The sequence below is a fragment of the Dermacentor andersoni genome, unplaced genomic scaffold, assembly GCF_023375885.2.
Source record: "Dermacentor andersoni unplaced genomic scaffold, qqDerAnde1_hic_scaffold ctg00000044.1, whole genome shotgun sequence".
Taxonomy (NCBI): domain Eukaryota; kingdom Metazoa; phylum Arthropoda; class Arachnida; order Ixodida; family Ixodidae; genus Dermacentor; species Dermacentor andersoni.
In genome coordinates, this window is record NW_027314758.1 from 895,986 (window position 1) to 915,173 (window position 19,188).

At 43.4% G+C, this 19,188-nt stretch overlaps 1 protein-coding gene across 1 annotated transcript; it reads right to left on the bottom strand.

The window, feature by feature from the left end:
* Positions 1 to 5,131: 5,131 nt before the first annotated feature.
* LOC140214444 (uncharacterized) lies at positions 5,132 to 19,188 on the bottom strand. Its single transcript, XM_072285800.1, has 5 exons — positions 19,018 to 19,188; positions 15,125 to 15,217; positions 12,724 to 12,862; positions 11,351 to 11,502; positions 5,132 to 5,185 (listed from the first exon to the last, which is right to left on the bottom strand). Exons 1-5 carry the CDS (start codon positions 19,186 to 19,188, stop codon positions 5,132 to 5,134), a joined length of 609 nt encoding a protein of 202 aa, XP_072141901.1.

Genomic DNA, 19,188 nt, shown 5'->3' on the forward strand with positions numbered 1-19,188 from the left:
TGAACTGAATGGAAAATTTAAGACAGAGGTTGGTATTAAGTTGAAAAATACGTTAGAAATTATCCGTGAAAAAGAGAGAGAGAGAGGCTCTTTATTGAATAACAGAGAGCTTTGCCGGCGTGTGTACAATCGCTGCATGCTACTCTGTATAGGAGGGAAATAAAGAATTCCAGAGAAGAGTAGAAAAGAGGAAAATAAAAATAAAATGAGCGAGTGAGCATGAAAATTATATTTACGCGTGGATGTGATGATAGAATTCCGGCTCTTCTATAGCATAAGTGAATATTCTTTAATGCTTTTCGAAGAGACCAATTTCTGACAGCTACCGGAGTAATAAATCCCCTGGCTGCTTCTGTATTAAGGGCACAATATTGGACTTAGGAAGCCACATAACATTAGTGGAGCGGGACGTATCGTGCCCATTTGGAGCTTAAAACAAAATCTGTCATCGCGGTTCGTGGGGCATTCGAGTAATATGCGTTCCATTCTCTTTACACTGCCACAGTTATGACAGTAGATATCAGTGGTACGCCTTATGCGATAAATAGCTATTTGTATATGCTACGTGCAGAAGAAAGTATGGCACAATGTCTCTGACTGTTGAGGAAGTAGTCGCAAAACTCTCGACCTGACTCCCGTGCACTGTGCTCTGGTGTCAACCGATCGCAGAAAGTTCTCTTCGTAACGCAAAAGACTCCGGAGACGAGCAATTATTTTAGAGCGCAGCTCTTTGGCGTCCGTTCCTGGGTTTCGCGTCGTCGTCGGCGTTGTCGTCGGCCTCGTAACCAGCTCCGCCCCCCTTTCATCCCCCCAGCGCTAGCAGCGACCGACTGATACCGCTGGATGCCGCTGACGCCGCTAGAGAGTCAAGATAACGTGACTGCATAGAACACCGTCGCCGCCATGCAGAAAGAGGAGCAAAGGGTCCCCCCCCCCTGTTCTTGTGTGGCGGATAGGGTGCTCTTCAGTTGCCGACGCGCCGGTTATTTCACGTAGGCCCCGGCTAGGGCGGCTAGAAGGGGAGGTGTGAATACCGGCGGCGCTTTCCTTCGGGCGCGCGTGACCCCCTTGCGCACCGATGCCACCAGGGGGAACGTGGCGCTGCTGCTCGCGGCGTGGTATTACGGCGTGGTACTCCCGCGCTGGCCTGCGCCCTCCACTGTCAGTTGGTCTCGTCGCCTGCTTTGGAGTGTTCCTCCCGATATTCCGTCATTCGAGGGCGAGATGCTGTGGACCACCAAAGTTATGTTGAGCACCGCAGCGACGCACGGCTAGCTTATTACATTGCAGGTTATGTGGCGAGAAGACTTGTTTTGCCCACACATTGTGAAGACTGCGAAGCACCATAAAGGCAATATCCCCAGAGAGCTTCCACCAGAGGCAACCAATGAGTGGGACCTTGAGGGCCTTTTATATCCGTCAGAATCGTTCTATAAGCTGGACAATGCCCTTGAAAACAAACTCACTCGTTTATTCTGTGTAACACCCGCCGTGGTTGCTCAGTGGTTATGGTGTTGGGCTGCTGAGCACGAGGTCGTGGGATCGAATCCAGTCCACGGCGGCCGCATCTCCATGGGGGCGAAATGTGAAAACACCTGTGTACTTAGATCTACGTGCACGTTAGAGAAGCCCAGGTGGTCAAAATTTCCGGAGCCCTCCACTACGGCGTGCCTCATAATCAGAAAGTGGTTTTGGCACGTAGAACCCCATAACTTTTAATTCAGTGTAACGCGCTAGCATGCCAAAGCTGCGGCCGAAATTTTGCAGTCAATTGGTTAAATGTCAAAGATTGGTTGCCTAGACCATTCTGCTACCCTGACAGCCTCAGTTATACGTTTTTATTGCCTCACAAGGATTCACTTTTTGCTTAAAGGTGTCAATCAGCAGAGCAGTGAGAAGAAACGGAAAACACTGAAACATTGTGTGTTGTATATTTTTTTGCTCACTTGTTAATAAACGATTTCATGACCATGAAACGATTTCATGGTCACTGTCTGCAATCATAGTAAATTCCTTATATGAGCATCAAAATGACATGCTACGGGTCTGCAAGCGCAGACAAAAAGTGGTTTGTAAATACGTCCAGACTTTATCAGGTAATGTCTGCAGTTTACAGGTCTTACGGCACGCATAGGGTGATTGACTGCTGATCTCGAGGACGACGGCCGCATTTTCAGGAAGGCGATATGCAAGGCGCCCGTGTGCCGTATGATGTCAGTGCGCGTTAATGAACCCGAAGTGGTCGAAATTATTTCGAAGCCCCCACTAGCTCCTAACACCCAAAGCCAGCTCACGAAATGCGCACATACAAAACGCGTTTTAATCGCGATACAGTGTGAACTGGGCCAGTAAAATTTCACAGGAGTAATGATTTGGGCTGACATAACATTGTTTTCATGATAAAGATTCATTCTTTGACGCTCGCAGAAAGCGCGCGATACCCGAAACGGGCTCACTTTCACTTCGCTGGTAGAGATGCAGCCGACGCGAGGCTGGCGAGGCGCTCATTTCGGCTGCGTGCTTACCCCGCCTTTTACCCCGCCTTGGTCAACAGCGCCGCCCCGCGGCATCGGTGCGCTGTGGGGTCACGTTTGCGCCGCCGGTATTCACACCTCCCCTTCTAGCCACCCTACCCCGGCACGTCGACGAATACGTGACCACCTTCCCACGGCTAGACCTGGTTCTTAGCGCTGCGGAAGCGAGGGTATCATATTGTTTGTGTCGGCATCGGCGGCGTTGTCCCTGAAACCAACTCCACAGCTGGGGTTGACTCACTATCGGCGTCAGCGGCATCAGTCAGTCGCTGCTATCTCTTCCCTCCTCCCTTTATCGTGTTGTCCGCTTGCTGCGCGCGCTTCTGCCCCCATCGTTTGCCGCTGGGTGTACACGCCGCCCCCCTCCCCCCTCTTCCTGCGAGTCTCCGGTTTTCAAAGCGCCGGCTCGAACTTAATTCCTTTCTTCGCTCCTCCTCCAATGCAACCCCTGTGCGGTGGCAATCAGAGAGCCAGATCGGTGGGACGTCGTGCACTTCCTGCAACTCGCATTAACCGTCCATCGATCCACACCGATGTTAGTAGTGGGGGACTTTAATGTTGACATAAAGACAAACAGCAATTTCCTAACACTTATGCGGGAGAACATCCCGTTCCTCTCGCTCGTAACGCGTCCCACGGCTGTGACAACCTCGCGAGGCACTTGTATAGATCTCGTCTTTGAGAATCAAGCATTGGTGTACCAAGTCGAACATATATCAGTCTATTTCTCCGACCACAAAGCTTCCTTCATGACTGTCAAGAACTGTTAGTGGAGTCTTTGTTAAAGGAATACGTGTGAAAAATAAACAAAAAATTTCTGTGATAGCGCATACATGTGTTGCTCGATTTCTTTGCCTCAATCTATCGAAAAGGTGAAACAGCTTATTTGCTGCGCTCAAATTTCGCATTAGGAAGTAACGTAATCGTCGGTAATTTTTTCCACGTTCGAAGCATCGGCTCTTGTAAATAAAAAAATACACAAATAAAAAAATATATTTTAAAATTTCTGTACTGAAGTTCATTTCGGGCACCTTCATCCGCTCATTCGATCATCCACACAAGAACATTAATTCAGTTCAGTTTACTTTATTACATGTTTCACCAACGTGGGGAGGGTGTGAGAGAAAAAAAGTTGTCATGCGGGCGGCACGATGGGCTCTCACATCCACCCTCTATGTTTAACGGAAACTTAATAAGTTGTGACTGCGTCCTGTGTGACGTAGAATGTATTCATGGGACGTTGATACTGTGTATGGCTATGTAACGCCTTCGCAGACTGTGTGACAACGACCACAGAAACATGCAGTTCTGTATCGTATGCGTGTTTTTTCTTCTTCGGTGTTTAGGAGACTGTGGAACACCCACTGTGCTACTGCCCATCTTTTGAAAATGAAAGACATGACCTCTGCACAGCTCTAAATAAGTTAGAAAACCGTTCGCCTTAAACAAGATCTTGGGACCATGGCATCGCATACTGCAGCTAAAAAAGGCCACAAAAGCGCTGCTGCGTTTTATGAAAGCTGCCGGACTGAGTCACCTTCTGCTATCCGGACTGAATGACCGTCAGTGATACAGAGCAAAAAAATGTTATCTCGTCGGTGATATCCACAGTGTACTTTCTCTTTTCTTAATCTTTCCCTTCTCGTTTCCCTACCCCCCAGTGTAGGGTAGGCAACCGAGCTCAGTCCTAGTTAACCTCCCTACCTTTCATTCATTATTTTCTTGGTCTTATTGTTCTTATTTTTCTCTCAAATTTTACACTCCTTTCTCCCTCCCCCGGTACAGGTTAACCAATCTCAGATATCCTCTGGTTAACCTCCTCGTCTTTCCTTTGCCTTTCTCTCTCTCTTTCTTGGCAAGTTACAGATGTACGAGAAACGAAACACTTATATAAAACTCTTGGCTGAATAAACGTACACTCGCCAACTGAAAAATTCAAAACACAGATTGACGTTTTGGTGCCCAATACGGGTGCCTTGTTCACAACCGCAGTTTTCTTGTAACAACAAAAATTGGAGGACGCTTAAGCTTCGCCTTCAAGAGTAGAACGCGATAGCGTTATCGCACCCCGTTCGCACCGCCCACTCATTCGCTCGGCATGCTCTTGACGAGACAAAGGGGAGAAGCGGGCGAATAGCGCGCCACCTGTCGGGGCAGCGCCGTAGATTGCGAGGAGGGGGTCTTCTGAGCTTGCCGCCAGATGGCTGTGCGTGTGCGCCAAGCGCAGAAGAAATGTAGCGGAAACGTACTTCGCTACTCGTTTAACTGAGACTTCTGTAATTTACATGCTCATAATTACCGATATACACCGCAGTAAAACTTCCTACGGCACGTTTCTAAGGCAACACCGCATTCACCAGAGGCGCTTTTGTTCCGCTTAGAACCATCGAACTCATGGCTGAGCAGTAGCGTCCCACACCCCGGAGACCCTGGTTCGATTCCCACCTAGCCCATCTTTCAAGTTGTTTTTATTTATGAATTGCCTTCCGGGATTTTTCGCTCTGCCGACGCCGGCTTTTCGGCGACACGAGCTCCTTAACGCTATCGCGTTAATATACGTTTATACAGAATGGAGAAAATATAACAGAACATAGCTTTTAAGATAGGAACCTCACCCTTGGATTGCTTGTGTCTGCATACCTTATGTTAACCTGCGGAATGGTGGGATGTGTTTGAATGCAAAACGTCCATTCGGGAGTTAAACTGCTAAACAACGCTTGATATATCCAGTAATGAAGTGATCATTCTGTGAAATCGCTTGAGTAAAACAAATGGCGTAACCATAATAATTAAGATATTGGAAGTATATCTAATGTTTTTTTTTTCGTACACCACCGCTCAGTTCCGGCCTTTACAACGTGCTTTCCTTTTCAGACGTGGAGGTCGCTAGTAAATGGTTCTAATTCTAATGACGCGTTATGGTTCTTAGGTGGGTCATCTCGACATAATGTGTACTCGCAGACATTTGCCCCTAATAGCGGATCTGAGAAGCTTCATGCGCTAAAGGAATGGGAAACTACGAGATGAGACTGGGCCAAGTGGCGCAAAACATTGAGAAATGGGGGTACACCTAATGAGCTACGATTGGCTCGGTTGCCCGATCTCTTTAAAAGATGGAACAACTTTATTAATTTAAATTTCTGATTCTAGTTTTTTGACGTCACATTGTTTGTATAGGTTCCATACAACGCAGCCATATTCGAGGATGGGGCGAACGAGGGTGTTATATGTAAGAAGTTCAGTTTCTTAAGGAGAAAGAAGCAGCGTACGATGTAAGTAACCTAGTCCTTGAAGGGCGTTGTTACAGGTGACATCAATATGTTTCGACCATGACAAATCGTGTGATAGCAACATACCTAAATATTTGAATTCGATTACCCTATTTAGAGTAATATTCTTAAAGGCATAGGCAAAGAAGAAAAGGCATGAGCGTCGTGTAAAAGACAAGGAGACAGTTTTGGAAAAGTTGATATTCATTTGCCATGCTTTGGACCAGTTACAGAAGTCAGCAAAATAATTGTTATGGACAACATGATCAGTAGGACATTAATTTATGTGATATAAAACGCAATCATCTGCAAAAAGGTGTATTTTAACTGAGGTGTGTAGGCGAGATCAATAATATAAAGCGGGAATAAAAGAGGACCCAGTATTGAGCCTTGGAGAACCCCTGATGAAACAGGCATCAAAGGTGAGTTAGTAGAGTTGAAACATACATATTGCGAACGGTGGGAAAGAAAGTCCGATATGCAGTCAACCAAAGATGCATTTTTAGTATAGCGAACAGCTTTTGCGTAAGTTTAAGGTGTGAGACAGTGTCGAAGGCATTTGCTAAGTCCATAAAAACAGCATCAATCTGGTCACCTATGTCTAAAGAGCTGCTGCTGTCATGAAGGCATGCTGTCAGTTGTGTTATAATGCTAAGGCCCCGTCTAAAACCATGCTGAAAAGGGCATAAAATTTTGTCAGTTTCAAGAAATTCCATAATATGTTTAAAGATAATGTGTTCGAGTAATTTAAATGACTGTGATGTTAAGGAGAATGGCCTGTAGTTAGATAACAATTGAACGTTACCCGACCTAAATAAGGGCAAAATTGAAGCAAGTTTCCCCGAGGGAGGAACGGTGGTGGTTGAGAGAGATTTTCTAAAGATAATTGTTAGATATCTGCTGCACGAAAGAGAGTACCGAGCGAGAAAAACAATCGGGACCACAGAACTTCTTGGTGCCTAAGTTTAGGATTAAGTTAAGTACACCCTCAGTAGACGGTGGTATATCGTCGATCGGAAGGTATGGTTCGGAGTCAAAAACAGGGGCTACAGAGTTATCAGTCGTACAGACAGAGTGGAAGTAGGTGTCAAAAGAAGAAGCTCTTGTCTGCGAATCAGAAACTGCAACATTGTTAATTTATAACGTGTACGAGGAATACCTAGGTGGTAGGATAGCTCTCCAAAATTGCCAGAATTAAGTTCCGCAAGGTTACCTTGTAATAAAACTCTTTTGCAGCAACCATTTTATAACAGAGTTACTTTTTAGCGCTATGGAATTGCATGAGTTTTGTTGAGAAGGAAACTTGGCATAGAACAAACCAAGATGTATGCACTGAAAGATAAGCAGGGTAAAATCATCTGCAATCTCGAAGGTATAATAAAAGCAGCGGAAGAATTATATACTGACCTGTACACTACCCAGAGGACTCAGGAGAACTCTATTCGAAACAATAATGAATAGTATACAGAAACTCCTCCTATAACTAGAGCTGAGGTCAGAAAGGCCTTGCAAGGCATGAAACTGGGAAAAGCGGCAGGAGAGGATGGAATAACAGTCGGTTTAATCAGAGATGGAGGAGACATAATGCTAGGAAAACTGACGGCTTTCTATGCGACCTGTTTATCGACCGCAACGGTCACAAAAAACTGGAAGAATGGAAACATTATACTAATACACAAAAAGGCAGACGTTAAAGAACTGAAAAATTATGGGCCCGTTACCTTACTCCCAGTATTATATAAAATATTTACCAAAACAATCTCCAATAGAATACTGGTTTTTAGTCAACCAAGGAAACGGGCTGCCTTCAGGAAGGGATACTCTACAATGTATCACATCCATGTCATTAATCAGGTTATCGAGAAATCCGCAGAGTATAATAAGCCTCTCTATATAGGGCCTTCATAGATTACGAAAAAGCATTTGATTCAGTAGAGATACCAGCAGTTATAGAGGCATTCCGTAATCAAAGAGTACAGACCACTTACGTTAATACCCTGGAAAATATCTACAGAGATTCCACAGCCAGATTAATTCTACACAAGAAAAGTAGGAAGATATCTATAAAGAGAAGGGTCAGACAAGGAGACACAATCTCTCCAATACGATTCACTGCGGGCTTGGAAGAAGTATTCAAGTTATTAAACTGGGAAGGCTTAGTAGTAAGGATTGACGGCGAATACCTCAGCAGCCTTCGGTTTGCCGATGACATTGTTCTATTCAGGAACACTGCGGACAAGTTACAACAAATGATTGAGGACCTTAGCAGGGAAAGTGTAAGAGTGGGGTTGAAGATTAATATGTAGAAAAAGATAATGATAAATAACCGGGCAAGAGAACAAGAGTTCAAGATCGCAAGTCAGCCTCTAGAGTCTGTGAAGGAGTACGTTTACCTTGGTCAACTAATCACAGGCAACCCTGACCATGAGAAGGAAATTCACAGAAGAATAAAAATGGGTTGGATCGCATACGGCAGAAATCGTGAGCTCCTGACTGGGAGCTTACCGTTATCATTGAAAAGGAAGGTATACACTCAGTGCATTTTACCGTGCTGACATATGGTGCAGAGACTTCGAGACTGACAAAGAAGCTTGAGAACAAGTTAAGGACCGCGCAAAGAGCGATGGAACGAAGAATGCTAGGCATAACTTTTAGAGACAGAAAGAGAGCGGTTTGGACCAGAGAGCAAACGGGTATAGACGATATTCCAATAGACATTAAAAGAGAAAAAAATGGCGCTGGGCAAGTCATGTAATGCGCAGATTAGATAACCGTTGGACCATTAGGGTGACAGAATGGGTACCAAGAGAAGGAAAACGCAATCGAGAACGGCAGAAGACTAGGTGGTGCGACGAAATTAGGAAATTTGCGGGTGCTAGTTGGAATTGGTTGGCGCAGGAGAGGGGTAATTGGAGATCTCAGGGAGAGGCCTTCGTCGTGCAGTGGACATAAAATAGGCTGCTGCTGCTGATGATGATAATAATGTTGAGTCACTAGAGCGTTTCGATCGAAGTAACTGGCCACACGACGTGATAAATGCAAAAGCTCCCTAGCCATCCAAGGAATTTCAGTGTTTGTTTTCTTTGTTTTTAAAGGAATAAAAAGGTTGAGACACTTACGGGGAAGAGTTTTGAAGAAACTTGTCAAAGTATTCGTATCACTAGGGGTACTTAATAGTTCAAGCTCACGAAAAGAATCGCATAGGGCGTCTGTTATTGCTAAATCATCAGCGCGGTTAAAGTCAGGAAATGTGCGGTAGATATAGCCGGATTTAAGGACGATGCCACGAACGGAAATTAACACAGCACAGTGGTCAGATATTCCATCAATAACATCACATTCGTAACCGCCATTAAAAAGAGATGAAGTAAGAAAGACAAGATCAAGGACGGAAGTTTGCCGAGTGAAATCCTGAACGATCTGCTGCAGGCCACAGGACAATGAAATGTGGTCCAACTCCCGCCCAATAGCTACTAAGTGTCCGTTTACTTTTATAGAAGACCAATCAACACCAGGAGCATTAAAATCGCCCATGCAGATAACGTTGAATGAAGGAGTATTATAAATATGCAAAAATTCACATACATTGTGTAAATGCTCAATATTAGAACCAGGCGGGCGGTAAACGACTCCTATAATTAAAGACATATTTTTGAGTTGAACTTTACACCACGAAGACTCAGTGTCAGCTGGGGCAAGGAGTACAGAAAAGTGAAGGTGAGATTGAAGAAATATACCAACACCACCACATCTCCCGAATTTTCTGTCATGCCGAGCCACTTTGAAACCATGGGGGGGGGAGGTTACCTCAGAATTATGCACATCATCATGTAACCAGTTCTCAGTAACACCGATTGTATGTGGCGAGTAAGACGGGACGAAGGTAAGAAATTTAGAGAAATTGATGCCAAGGCTTCTTGCATTAACGTTTAAAATGGCAAGTTTATTGCCCGTACCGTGAAGTCAAAAGGATTTGGCCCTAGCAAGTGTTTAGGCGGGATCAGGTGAGCCAGCAGATTGGATGTGCTATCCCAATCTTATCGTAACCCTTTCAATAAATAGATGATCAAATCGAATTTGGACAGATGAGCCACTATCCCTATGAGAGCAGGATGCTTCTCAGAGCTTCTTGCTGATATCGCGGACCTGTGGCGAGAAGTCTTCTGAAATATATATATATATATATATATATATATATATATATATATATATATATATATATATATATATATATATATATATTTATATAGTTTTTTATATCTTTCTGTACATTTTGTACATTTTGCAGTTTGAAACCTTATAAATCAGCGAGGAAAAATGTAGTTTTCTTAAACAGCATCATGTATGTATGTATGTATGTATGTATGTATGTATGTATGTATGTATGTATGTATGTATGTATGTATGTATGTATGTATGTGGCGGTTCGACCATCTCGCGGTACCCACGAAAACGAAGAGGTCTGCGCATATACGCTGTCGATTAACATGGCAGTTGTGTTTCTTTTAATACCGCTATCGAGTTCTTTTCTTTACAATTGTGATATATCTGGTCGTTGTGGAGAGGCACAGTTGCAAAGCTTATTTTCGATTTTAAATAATGTTTGGAATTTACTGCAAATTTGTTAATATGATCAGGTGATCTAATTTCCTGCCGTCCTCGGCTGCGTTTCGTTTTCTTTGGCCCATTCCGTTATCTTAACGACCACCGGTTATCTTTTCTACGCATTACAGGCCCGGCCCAAATACGATACCATCAGCATCCGTCTGTACTCTAATCAACACCGCTCTATCCCAGTGTCCTTATGTTGCACCTAATATATTTGCTCCATCGCTCAACGCGCCATCCTTAATTTCTTCTCTAATTTCTTTCCTTTGTTGTTGTTTAGTAAATCCTGCAGTATGGGAAGAGTGGCTAACGAAAAGCCTGCTGTTCCGAAATTCTAGCTAAAATAAATGTTGAGCTCCTATATGTTAGCTGTGATAGCAGGGATTGTAACTGATTTTTTTAAAAGATAACGATAAGTCGGTGTAAATGACTTAGGAACGCTTACCTGTTTATGCTCCAACCCATTTTATTCTTCTTGATATTTTTTTCTGGTGATCTGAAACTCTTTGGCGCTTTGTGCAAATAAGTGTGCACTTGCAAAGGTTCGAAGTGCTGACTTTCAAATCCGCACTCCCGCTTCCTTGACATGCTCCTGGATATTACCTTAGTCTTTGGAATATTTATTCGCAAAGCTATACCCCTACGCTTCACTGTCGTGGCAATGTCCCTCAAGACTTCATTTTACTTCTGATGCTGAGCATTGGAGCAAGTGTTCTTTGATTGCGTGTTGACTTTCAAAGTTTCAAGTGGTAGCTAAATGAATAGTAATAGAACATTGTAACGCATTGGTTTCTTTTTTCGCATGACATGTTAAGGTGGTCACATTAAGAAATTCAACATCCAAGGTAACTTGCTAGAAAATTTACTGGGGCGCGGAAAATTTCTGATAGGTGCTGCGTAAGTGAAAGAAGTTCTGAATGTAGACTGACTAGTACTCACAGAGTTGATCATCACGCAGAGGTAATATATTAACTTAAGCGTAGTGGCGAAGTGATGGTGGTGTAGGCTATCGGAAACTACGAAAAGTTCTATCGTAACTACTACGGGAACACTTTGAGTGCCGTAACTCCTCTCGTTCACGGTCCACGCATCTGTAAAAAAAATTGAGAAAAAAAACTATGTAAGAATTTCACTAACAAACATTACAACAAAATTATTAAGCACGTGCTATGGACAGTTTAGTGGCAGGGAAATTTAGCAATAATATCAGGCCCTAAACTTAGCACTCGACAAGGGGTTTTGATTAGCCGGCGTAGCATCCGCTGGTGGGAAAAAAGCTTTAGCGTGTGTTCCCCCCCCCCCCCTCCGCCCCCTCCCCGGTTTCTAAGGGTTTCATTCCTCCGAATCCGGTCAAAGCAACTGAGCCGCTATTATCAAGCTTCCGTAGCGGTCTTCACCGACAGGGACCGACTCGCATTTAGCGCGACACTGGAATATGTGCACTGTGAATTTCATCTCACAGACACGGTGATATCAAAAAGCAGCCGTGATACCTTTGCCCCAGAACTATCAGAAGCGCTTTTACAAGATCATTTACAAGGTTGGCTTCTACAGCACTGAACTTAGTTTTTGCAGAGTCTTTTGTATGACATTTCTTTCTCGATTTGTCTACCGTGATGCCTTTTCCGCGAATGCTCCTTATGTCTGTTTTCCTATAAGTATAGGAGTGACGTAATCCTGGCACTTCAGAGTAGCGCCTTGTCCAGTATGCTTCTTGTTTCGTCCTATTTTATCTAAACAATTTTTTATTACACATCAATAGCCTATCAGTGCATCTCTCTAAGCTTTCGCAACATGATTTTTTTATCATGCACAGTGCAGGGGAATCTCGCTTATAGCATATAACTGGAAAATTTAGCGTAAAACATTTGGACACAGACACAGAAAAAAGAGGAGGACGAGTGCTATTACCAACTGTGTTTTGTGAGCATACCGCCCATTTATAAGCTCGTTCGAGCAAATGCGTCCCAACAGTTCTTATATGGAAGCGCGAAGGCGTATCATAAAGACCTACCGCATTTGCCAGACACAAGTACTCAAAAACCCAAGCCCGGCCTTGTGCACCGCAGTTAACACCTTGTTTACAGACATAATGGAATGTTTGTTAATAATAAAAGAAAAGCTTCCAAAGCCAATCGAAACGCATCACTCGCAGACCTACAGCGATATGGGTCACCAAATGTGCCCACTTGGCGTCTTTCTTCTTAGCTTTTAGAACAGGCTCCCTGATATTATGGGTCAACTACCCCAGCAGTCGCTCCTTCTGTTTGCTTATAAAACGCGCTGACGAGATAATTCACTTGCTTAGCTACCTTTCCCACTCGGTGCCTTCTCAATGTCGAGCATTTCCTTCTTCTCAATTTCGTGTATCATGTGTGGAATGAGGCCTTGGTCAGATCTCTCCATTTCAGGCACCGGCTCGATCATGTGGTACGGCCCGACCACACCTTCCTGCAATGTGCAACACGTAATATAGACTTGTGTTACGTGTCATTGAAATAAGATTGCGCCGTCTGAATTAGCTGTCTTATTTCTCGACAGCATGTTGATCTAGGTTATTACTATTACAATATATCCCATAAAGGGTATGTGCATTCAAAGCCTTCCCGTGTGGTTTTCCAGTTGCGCGACATCAATCATCATAACAATGGGCTGGAATGGAAAACGTTTATTATAGAGAAGTTGATGTAACGCAGGCATGTGTTATGCGAAATGGTTAAAGAAAAACTGGTAGAACCATATCCTTGCGAAAATGCTGGCTTCACGGACGAAATCTTTCAGCAATTTCACTTGAGCTAGGACACACAGTAGCGTTCACTTGGGAACGAGGTGAAATCCAGTATATTCGCAGGACGTAAAGTCATACACGACACGCGTGTCTGGCTTTCGCGGCTGCAGTCACGACACACTTGCTAAAGAAAATTGCAGTCGTAGTTCCCTTGCTGTGAACCACATACATTTTTTTTTGCTAATACTAACATGTTGAGATACAGTTTTAAAGCGAATAGCTTTCTTTGGCTCTTTCGGCCGTTTTGGTGGTAGGTCGGGGTTAGGTCGGTAAGTCGGACTTGGAAGAGGGAAGGCGAGGAAACACCCGTTTCCGCACCCTTTTCAAATAAAAAGGACGCTTATTTTTCGGAGGCGTGGTGTCACTCGTGGTGACCATAGGGTGACCGGGGATACGCGATAAGTCGCTAATTAAAGAATCGTTTAGTAACTAGTAAATTTCGAGTTTCAGCGGGCTCGTCGTAATTGGGAAATGTAAGAGGGCTCTCCCTACAAGTCATATCAATTTTTGCATCTGGAAAAAATGGGAATACCCGCGGAGAGGCGGCACGAGAAATTTCGGCCATCAGAGCGCGCCAACGCGAAACTGGGATGCTCCAGGGATCGCAAAGCCACACCCCTCAAGGTGACCTTTTGTTACGTCACCCAGAAGCGGGTGCGAGCGCGCTGTGACAGCGAGGAGTACCGAGCCGCAGTGTGCTTTACCTCTACTTGAGCGATATAATTAAGTTATTTTCCTCAAAATCAGCCACACGCATGATTTGTGGCTAAAGAAAGAAAGCTTTAGTTTCCTGGCTTGTTTCAAAAAGGCTTTCATGTTCTAACTTTTCTTGACAACTGGCTTCTGACATTTGTCGCGCTGAACTTTTACTTAGACACTAGGAATATTAGTACTTGGCCGAATTGCGAATGTCCGTGGAGTGCTTGTCTAGTCATTGTGTACCATTTAAAGTTCAAGTGCAACGAAATTTTTGGCCACGTAAGAAAAACCTAGTTTCATATATGTAAGTGTACCGCAGATGTCGTGCCAAGTTTCACATTTGAAATATGATAGAAGCTGACAAAAGTTGACGTTTTTTATACCTAAACGCACCGTACTTAAACTGAGAAATAGAACGTCGCCATACTGCTCACCGGAGGTGACGCATGACTCCTCGGCATAGCCTCCGAGATTGTGAGCCGCCATCGGCCCGTAGAAAAATCTCGTTAGCGACGTGATATAAAGCTTATGTCATATACGCTAACCACCAGGTAAACACGTCTGGGTAAGTGCTATATTAAATCTTCTGAAAATATAATTAGAATATTAACAGCCCTGCAGTTTTATTAAGATTACTCTATTAACCAATTTATAACCAAGTATATAAGTATACAGCCAATGTAGCCAAAATAAAACTTTGTTGGGTTATGCCAGTTGCATTGGCAACATGTTTCACTAGTTGCATTGGCAACATAAACTTTCACTGTCACAATTTTACCCAATAGTGAGCCTGTTAAGCTGATTTATTTTTGTGCCGCTGTTCTGTAAAAACTCATGGTTGCTCGCTAGTTGATATCATTTACTGTCGAAGAAGCGAGAAAGTGAAACGTAAACACCAAAGAATTAATACGGCAAGCTGGGCGAGTTGGCGATGGAACATGTTCTTAGGGTCAGCCAGACTTCTATCACTCTGCAAGATAAATAAAGTGAGTTTCTGAATGGCGAGATAGGCTAGCACCCTTTCACCCTCGTAAGCGTCACTTTACACGTGCTTACATTTTTCTATATATTTTAGTCATTTGTTTGAAAAAATAAACCAGTTGTTAGTCTGCGCTCGTATCGCGTACATCCTTTTGTTTTTCGTCCGGGTTGCGCTGCCCACCCCTAGGAACACCAAAAGAGGACACGTGCATGTTTGTATTCGAAGAAAAAGAAGTAGAACTCACAACTTCGACACCGCTGTCTCTACTTGTGACGTGCACTGTGGCGAACTGCTTTTCATCTTCGTGGAGATTTTGTTCGATGTCTTTTCCGTTGAACTGTGGAAATGGTGGTGGATGGTAGCTGAACATTGCTTTTTATGAATTCCAACGTACTTATATGAGCAATCCTAAGCAGCCCAGATGTAGTACACAACACCAACAAAACCTCTGTGAGCTTTGCGGAAATTCTGATCACGATGTACATCCGAAAAGATATTGCTATGCCAACTGTATTGTTAAATGAAAAAAGAAAGAAGAGACAGACTTATAGTGTGTCGGTGACACAAATTTTTTCCAAGCTCAGTCGATCAATTGCTGGGATGGTTGTCACAATATTATGCCAGAATTACAACGCATTGTTCATAACAATTCTAAACTTCGTATGGTAATGCTCGTTGCGCCATTTCTCGGTAGAACACTCTACAATATTTTGAAACAACAGCTTTATTTGGCACTTTCTCCACTTCGCAATTTGTCAATTTCTGGCCGTTTATTGCCAGTCTGGGAAACTGGGTGTCACCAGGCGCTGCTATGACCCGAATGAAAGTACCAGTGAACGGGCCTATACTACAACCCTTGCATGGGGCAGACCAAGTATGACCACGTCTGTTCTGTGGAACAAACAACAATTTCTTGCATAAAACCTCAACATATGATATCGGCTCACAGGCATCTATAAAGCACACAAAGTAATAGTGAATTATATTTAACGGATTCTTATTTACTTTATTTTCTTTGGTTTAGCCACTCAGTATGTGGCTGCAGAAAGGGCATGTCCCACTACAATTCATTCATTAAACTCATCCAGCCCAACCAAACACGACCAGTTTATAGATAGCATGAAATAGGCATCATTGATAAACAAAATAGGCTTCGCAAATCTGCGATGAAGTGAACAAGAACGGCACTATTACCAGGATCGGATTGAAGAGGTAACAAAAATAAATCAGATGGAAGAGAAGAAAAGGATAACAAGGCACGGATATTTAATTAAAACTTTTGCTAAATACAATAAACATGTACGTATCTAAATACGTAACACGTATAATATATATGTGTGCATGTGTGCATTACTATATGACATCCCAGTTGAAAATGACAACAGAGGTTGTGTTCAGTACTACAGAAATTTCTGTTGTACAACAGGATTTTTCTGTAGTAACTACAGATTCCTGATGGAGCGACAGGCTTTTCTGATGTACAACAGACATTTCTTGTTGTGGCTACAGAAGTACACTCTGTCGTATGTCTGTTGTTACAACAGAAAGCTGAAGCTCTACAACAGATTTTTGTAGTACTACAGAAAAATTTGTCATCACTACAGGCACCCTGTTGTCCTGCCAGAAATGTTCCTGAAGTAACCCAAAAAACTTCTGCAGTGCTACAGAGAGCTGTTGAAATACTACAGAAGCCTATTGTGGCAACAGGCCCCCAATTGTCACAACAGAAGTGTTCCTGAAGTAATGCGACCAACTTCTGTTGCACTACAGAAAAATGTTCCACAACGGAAACCTATCGTCGCAACATGTACCCAATGATGACAACAGAAGTGCACTGAAATTGTGCGATGCGACAAGCTTCTGTAGTGCCCAGTTGAAAAAGACAAGAAGAATTCCTGTCGCAACTACAGAAATTCTGTTGTACGACAGAAGTTCTTGACATTTCCTAATTGAGAGACATTTTGACGTTACGACAGAAATTCTGATGTCGCAACAGAAGCATTCTGTCGCGAAGGCCAATAGTTATGAAGTCGCAACAGAAACGTTCTGTCGCGACAATAAGAGTTCTGAAGTCGGAACAACAGCTTCATATCCTGACAGCGACTCCGGCGTTACGACACCAATTCTGACGTCGCAGCAGAAACATTCGGTCGCGACGGCCAAGAGTTCCGAAGTCGCAACAGAAGCGCTTTCCGTCGCGGCCCTTTAAAATTGTATGTTAGTTTCGCATCGGTGGTGTACATTGTACTTTTCTCTTGCGCGGTATTCAATCGCGCTTCTCTGAAGCCGGCAATGCTGATGGCACCGACACCGGTATTAAAGTCGACGTGGCGAATAGTTATAATTGTGCCGTGACGACGCGGCACCAGCAACGCCCTACCGGCCTCCTCAAAATCGGCCGCTGATCAAAATTATACCATCTGCGGGAATGGCTGCGTATCCGTTTTGTTTTTTGTTTTTGGTAAGATGTGGCACACAGGCCTGTGGACTTACATGTGCTGTTACACTGACACATTAGTTAATTTCCCAGGAATATTTCACAAGCTTATGCGAAGCGGAAAAGAAGATTTGGGTTGTTCCACAAAGTTGCATGAAAAGCTGTCTCGCTCGGGTCTCATTATTCTGGTACAGTGCTGCCGTGATAAGCTAGTATGCTGTCAGAAAGAACTCTCATCCACGAATGTTTATGTAGCTATTTTGCATTGAACACACGAATTATATGCGCGCTCAAAAGTGTAAAGAACAAGAGACAACTGTCGAAACTAGCAGTAATAACCCTAAAAGTCAACGTTGTCTATTTCTGAATTTCTTATTTGATATGGATATCGTACATCAAAATCGATGTTCTAGCCCTCCGCGATGTACCTGTCGATGGTACGAACACTCTTGCTCTTCTAGAGATGCGGCACTTGACGCGGTGGAGTGATAGCGGATCTTGGCTCTTAAAATGCAAATGTAAACATCAGCGCATCAGCACGTCGTACTATTCACATGGCCAAAATGTACTCTGAAAAAGCATGTCGGGGGTGGTGCAGCGGTAAGATGCCGGGCTCGGAATCGTGAGGTCGCAAGTTCGAAGCCTAGGTGGAGGCGTTTTTTTGTTTTTACTTTTATATTTTTCTTTTTTGTACTAACAAATTTACATAGCCTTAAGGAGGTCTCTGTCAATTTTTAATTAAATATTGATCAAGAACTACAGAACTTTCTACTACAGGACGTCACACTACAGACAACAGAACTACAGAAACAACGCCCCAAAATACGACAGACTGTGAAAATTTCCTGTTGTGTTTTTGAACTGGGATGATATGCTGAGGGACGCTTATAAAGTTATCGCTTACAAGAATATCGCCTACAAAGATATCAACCCAACGTTGGTTTTAACAGAATTTTTTTACTGTAGAAATTATGACTTTTCTTTGAAAAGTATGCCGATAGAACGCCAAAGAAAGAACCTTTGGGAAGTTCTAAACACTGACGTAAGTAAGATTACTTATTGACAAAAATGTGAAACACTGAAAAGCATTAGCGGGGCAACCTAAACCGTGCCCTACTTGAAGCGAGAGGTTGAAACATAATAATAGTATTTCGTTTAGACAAATGGTGCTGGTTGTTGTATTGCTGTCACAGAGACCTTTAGTGTGACTGTGAGTACATTGACTTTGTATTATGGTCTCACTCTCACTGTTGCCAAAGTCGATGTGGTTCCACGTCGGGGCATTCGAGTATTCTTCTCGGCTCATTTCGGTGTGCAGAACCTCATTGAAGAGCGAGTCTAGCTTTCCTAATATTAAGAGCACTATAAGAATTGTTTTTTTTTTATTGGCATGCAGTTTGTTTTAGTGCTATAGGGTTCAAGCCCGTGCGACCTGTCCTTCATTTGCTTACATTTCCTACAACAACATACCCTGTACGATAATCATATGTAGATATATTGGCTTACATGGGGACATACAGGTTTTCCATAAAATGACCAGTATAATCATGTGTTGTTATGCATACAGAGCATATGCATGGGGGCATACGGCTTTTTTCTTTTCAATGAACTTAGCATGCTATAACAAGAACGCATTGAGGCGCAGTTTTGCCATTATTCTTAGTAGTCGCGCTTTATGAATTCATAATGAAAGCACTTACAATATGTGTGACTTCGCGTCCATCTTCGTGTTCCAGGACGCGGAAGTTGCGGGCTGCCACCGACGCCTTTCTAAGATTCAGCGTCAGTTGATCGTGCAAGTGCAGCACCATTCGTCCGTCAGCTGATCGCTCCTCGAGCAGACGCGGGTAAACCAGCCTAGGTTGCTGCAT

Coding starts and splice junctions, on each gene's coding strand:
- LOC140214444 (XM_072285800.1), bottom strand. CDS start 19,188: ATGCAGCAACCTAGGCTGGTTTACCCGCGTCTGCTCGAGGAGCGATCA. Junction 15,218..19,017: donor GACGCGAAGTCACACATATT/GTAAGTGCTTTC, acceptor CCATTTCCACAG/TTCAACGGAAAAGACATCGA. Junction 11,503..12,723: donor GAAGGCACCGAGTGGGAAAG/GTAGCTAAGCAA, acceptor TTTTTTTTACAG/ATGCGTGGACCGTGAACGAG.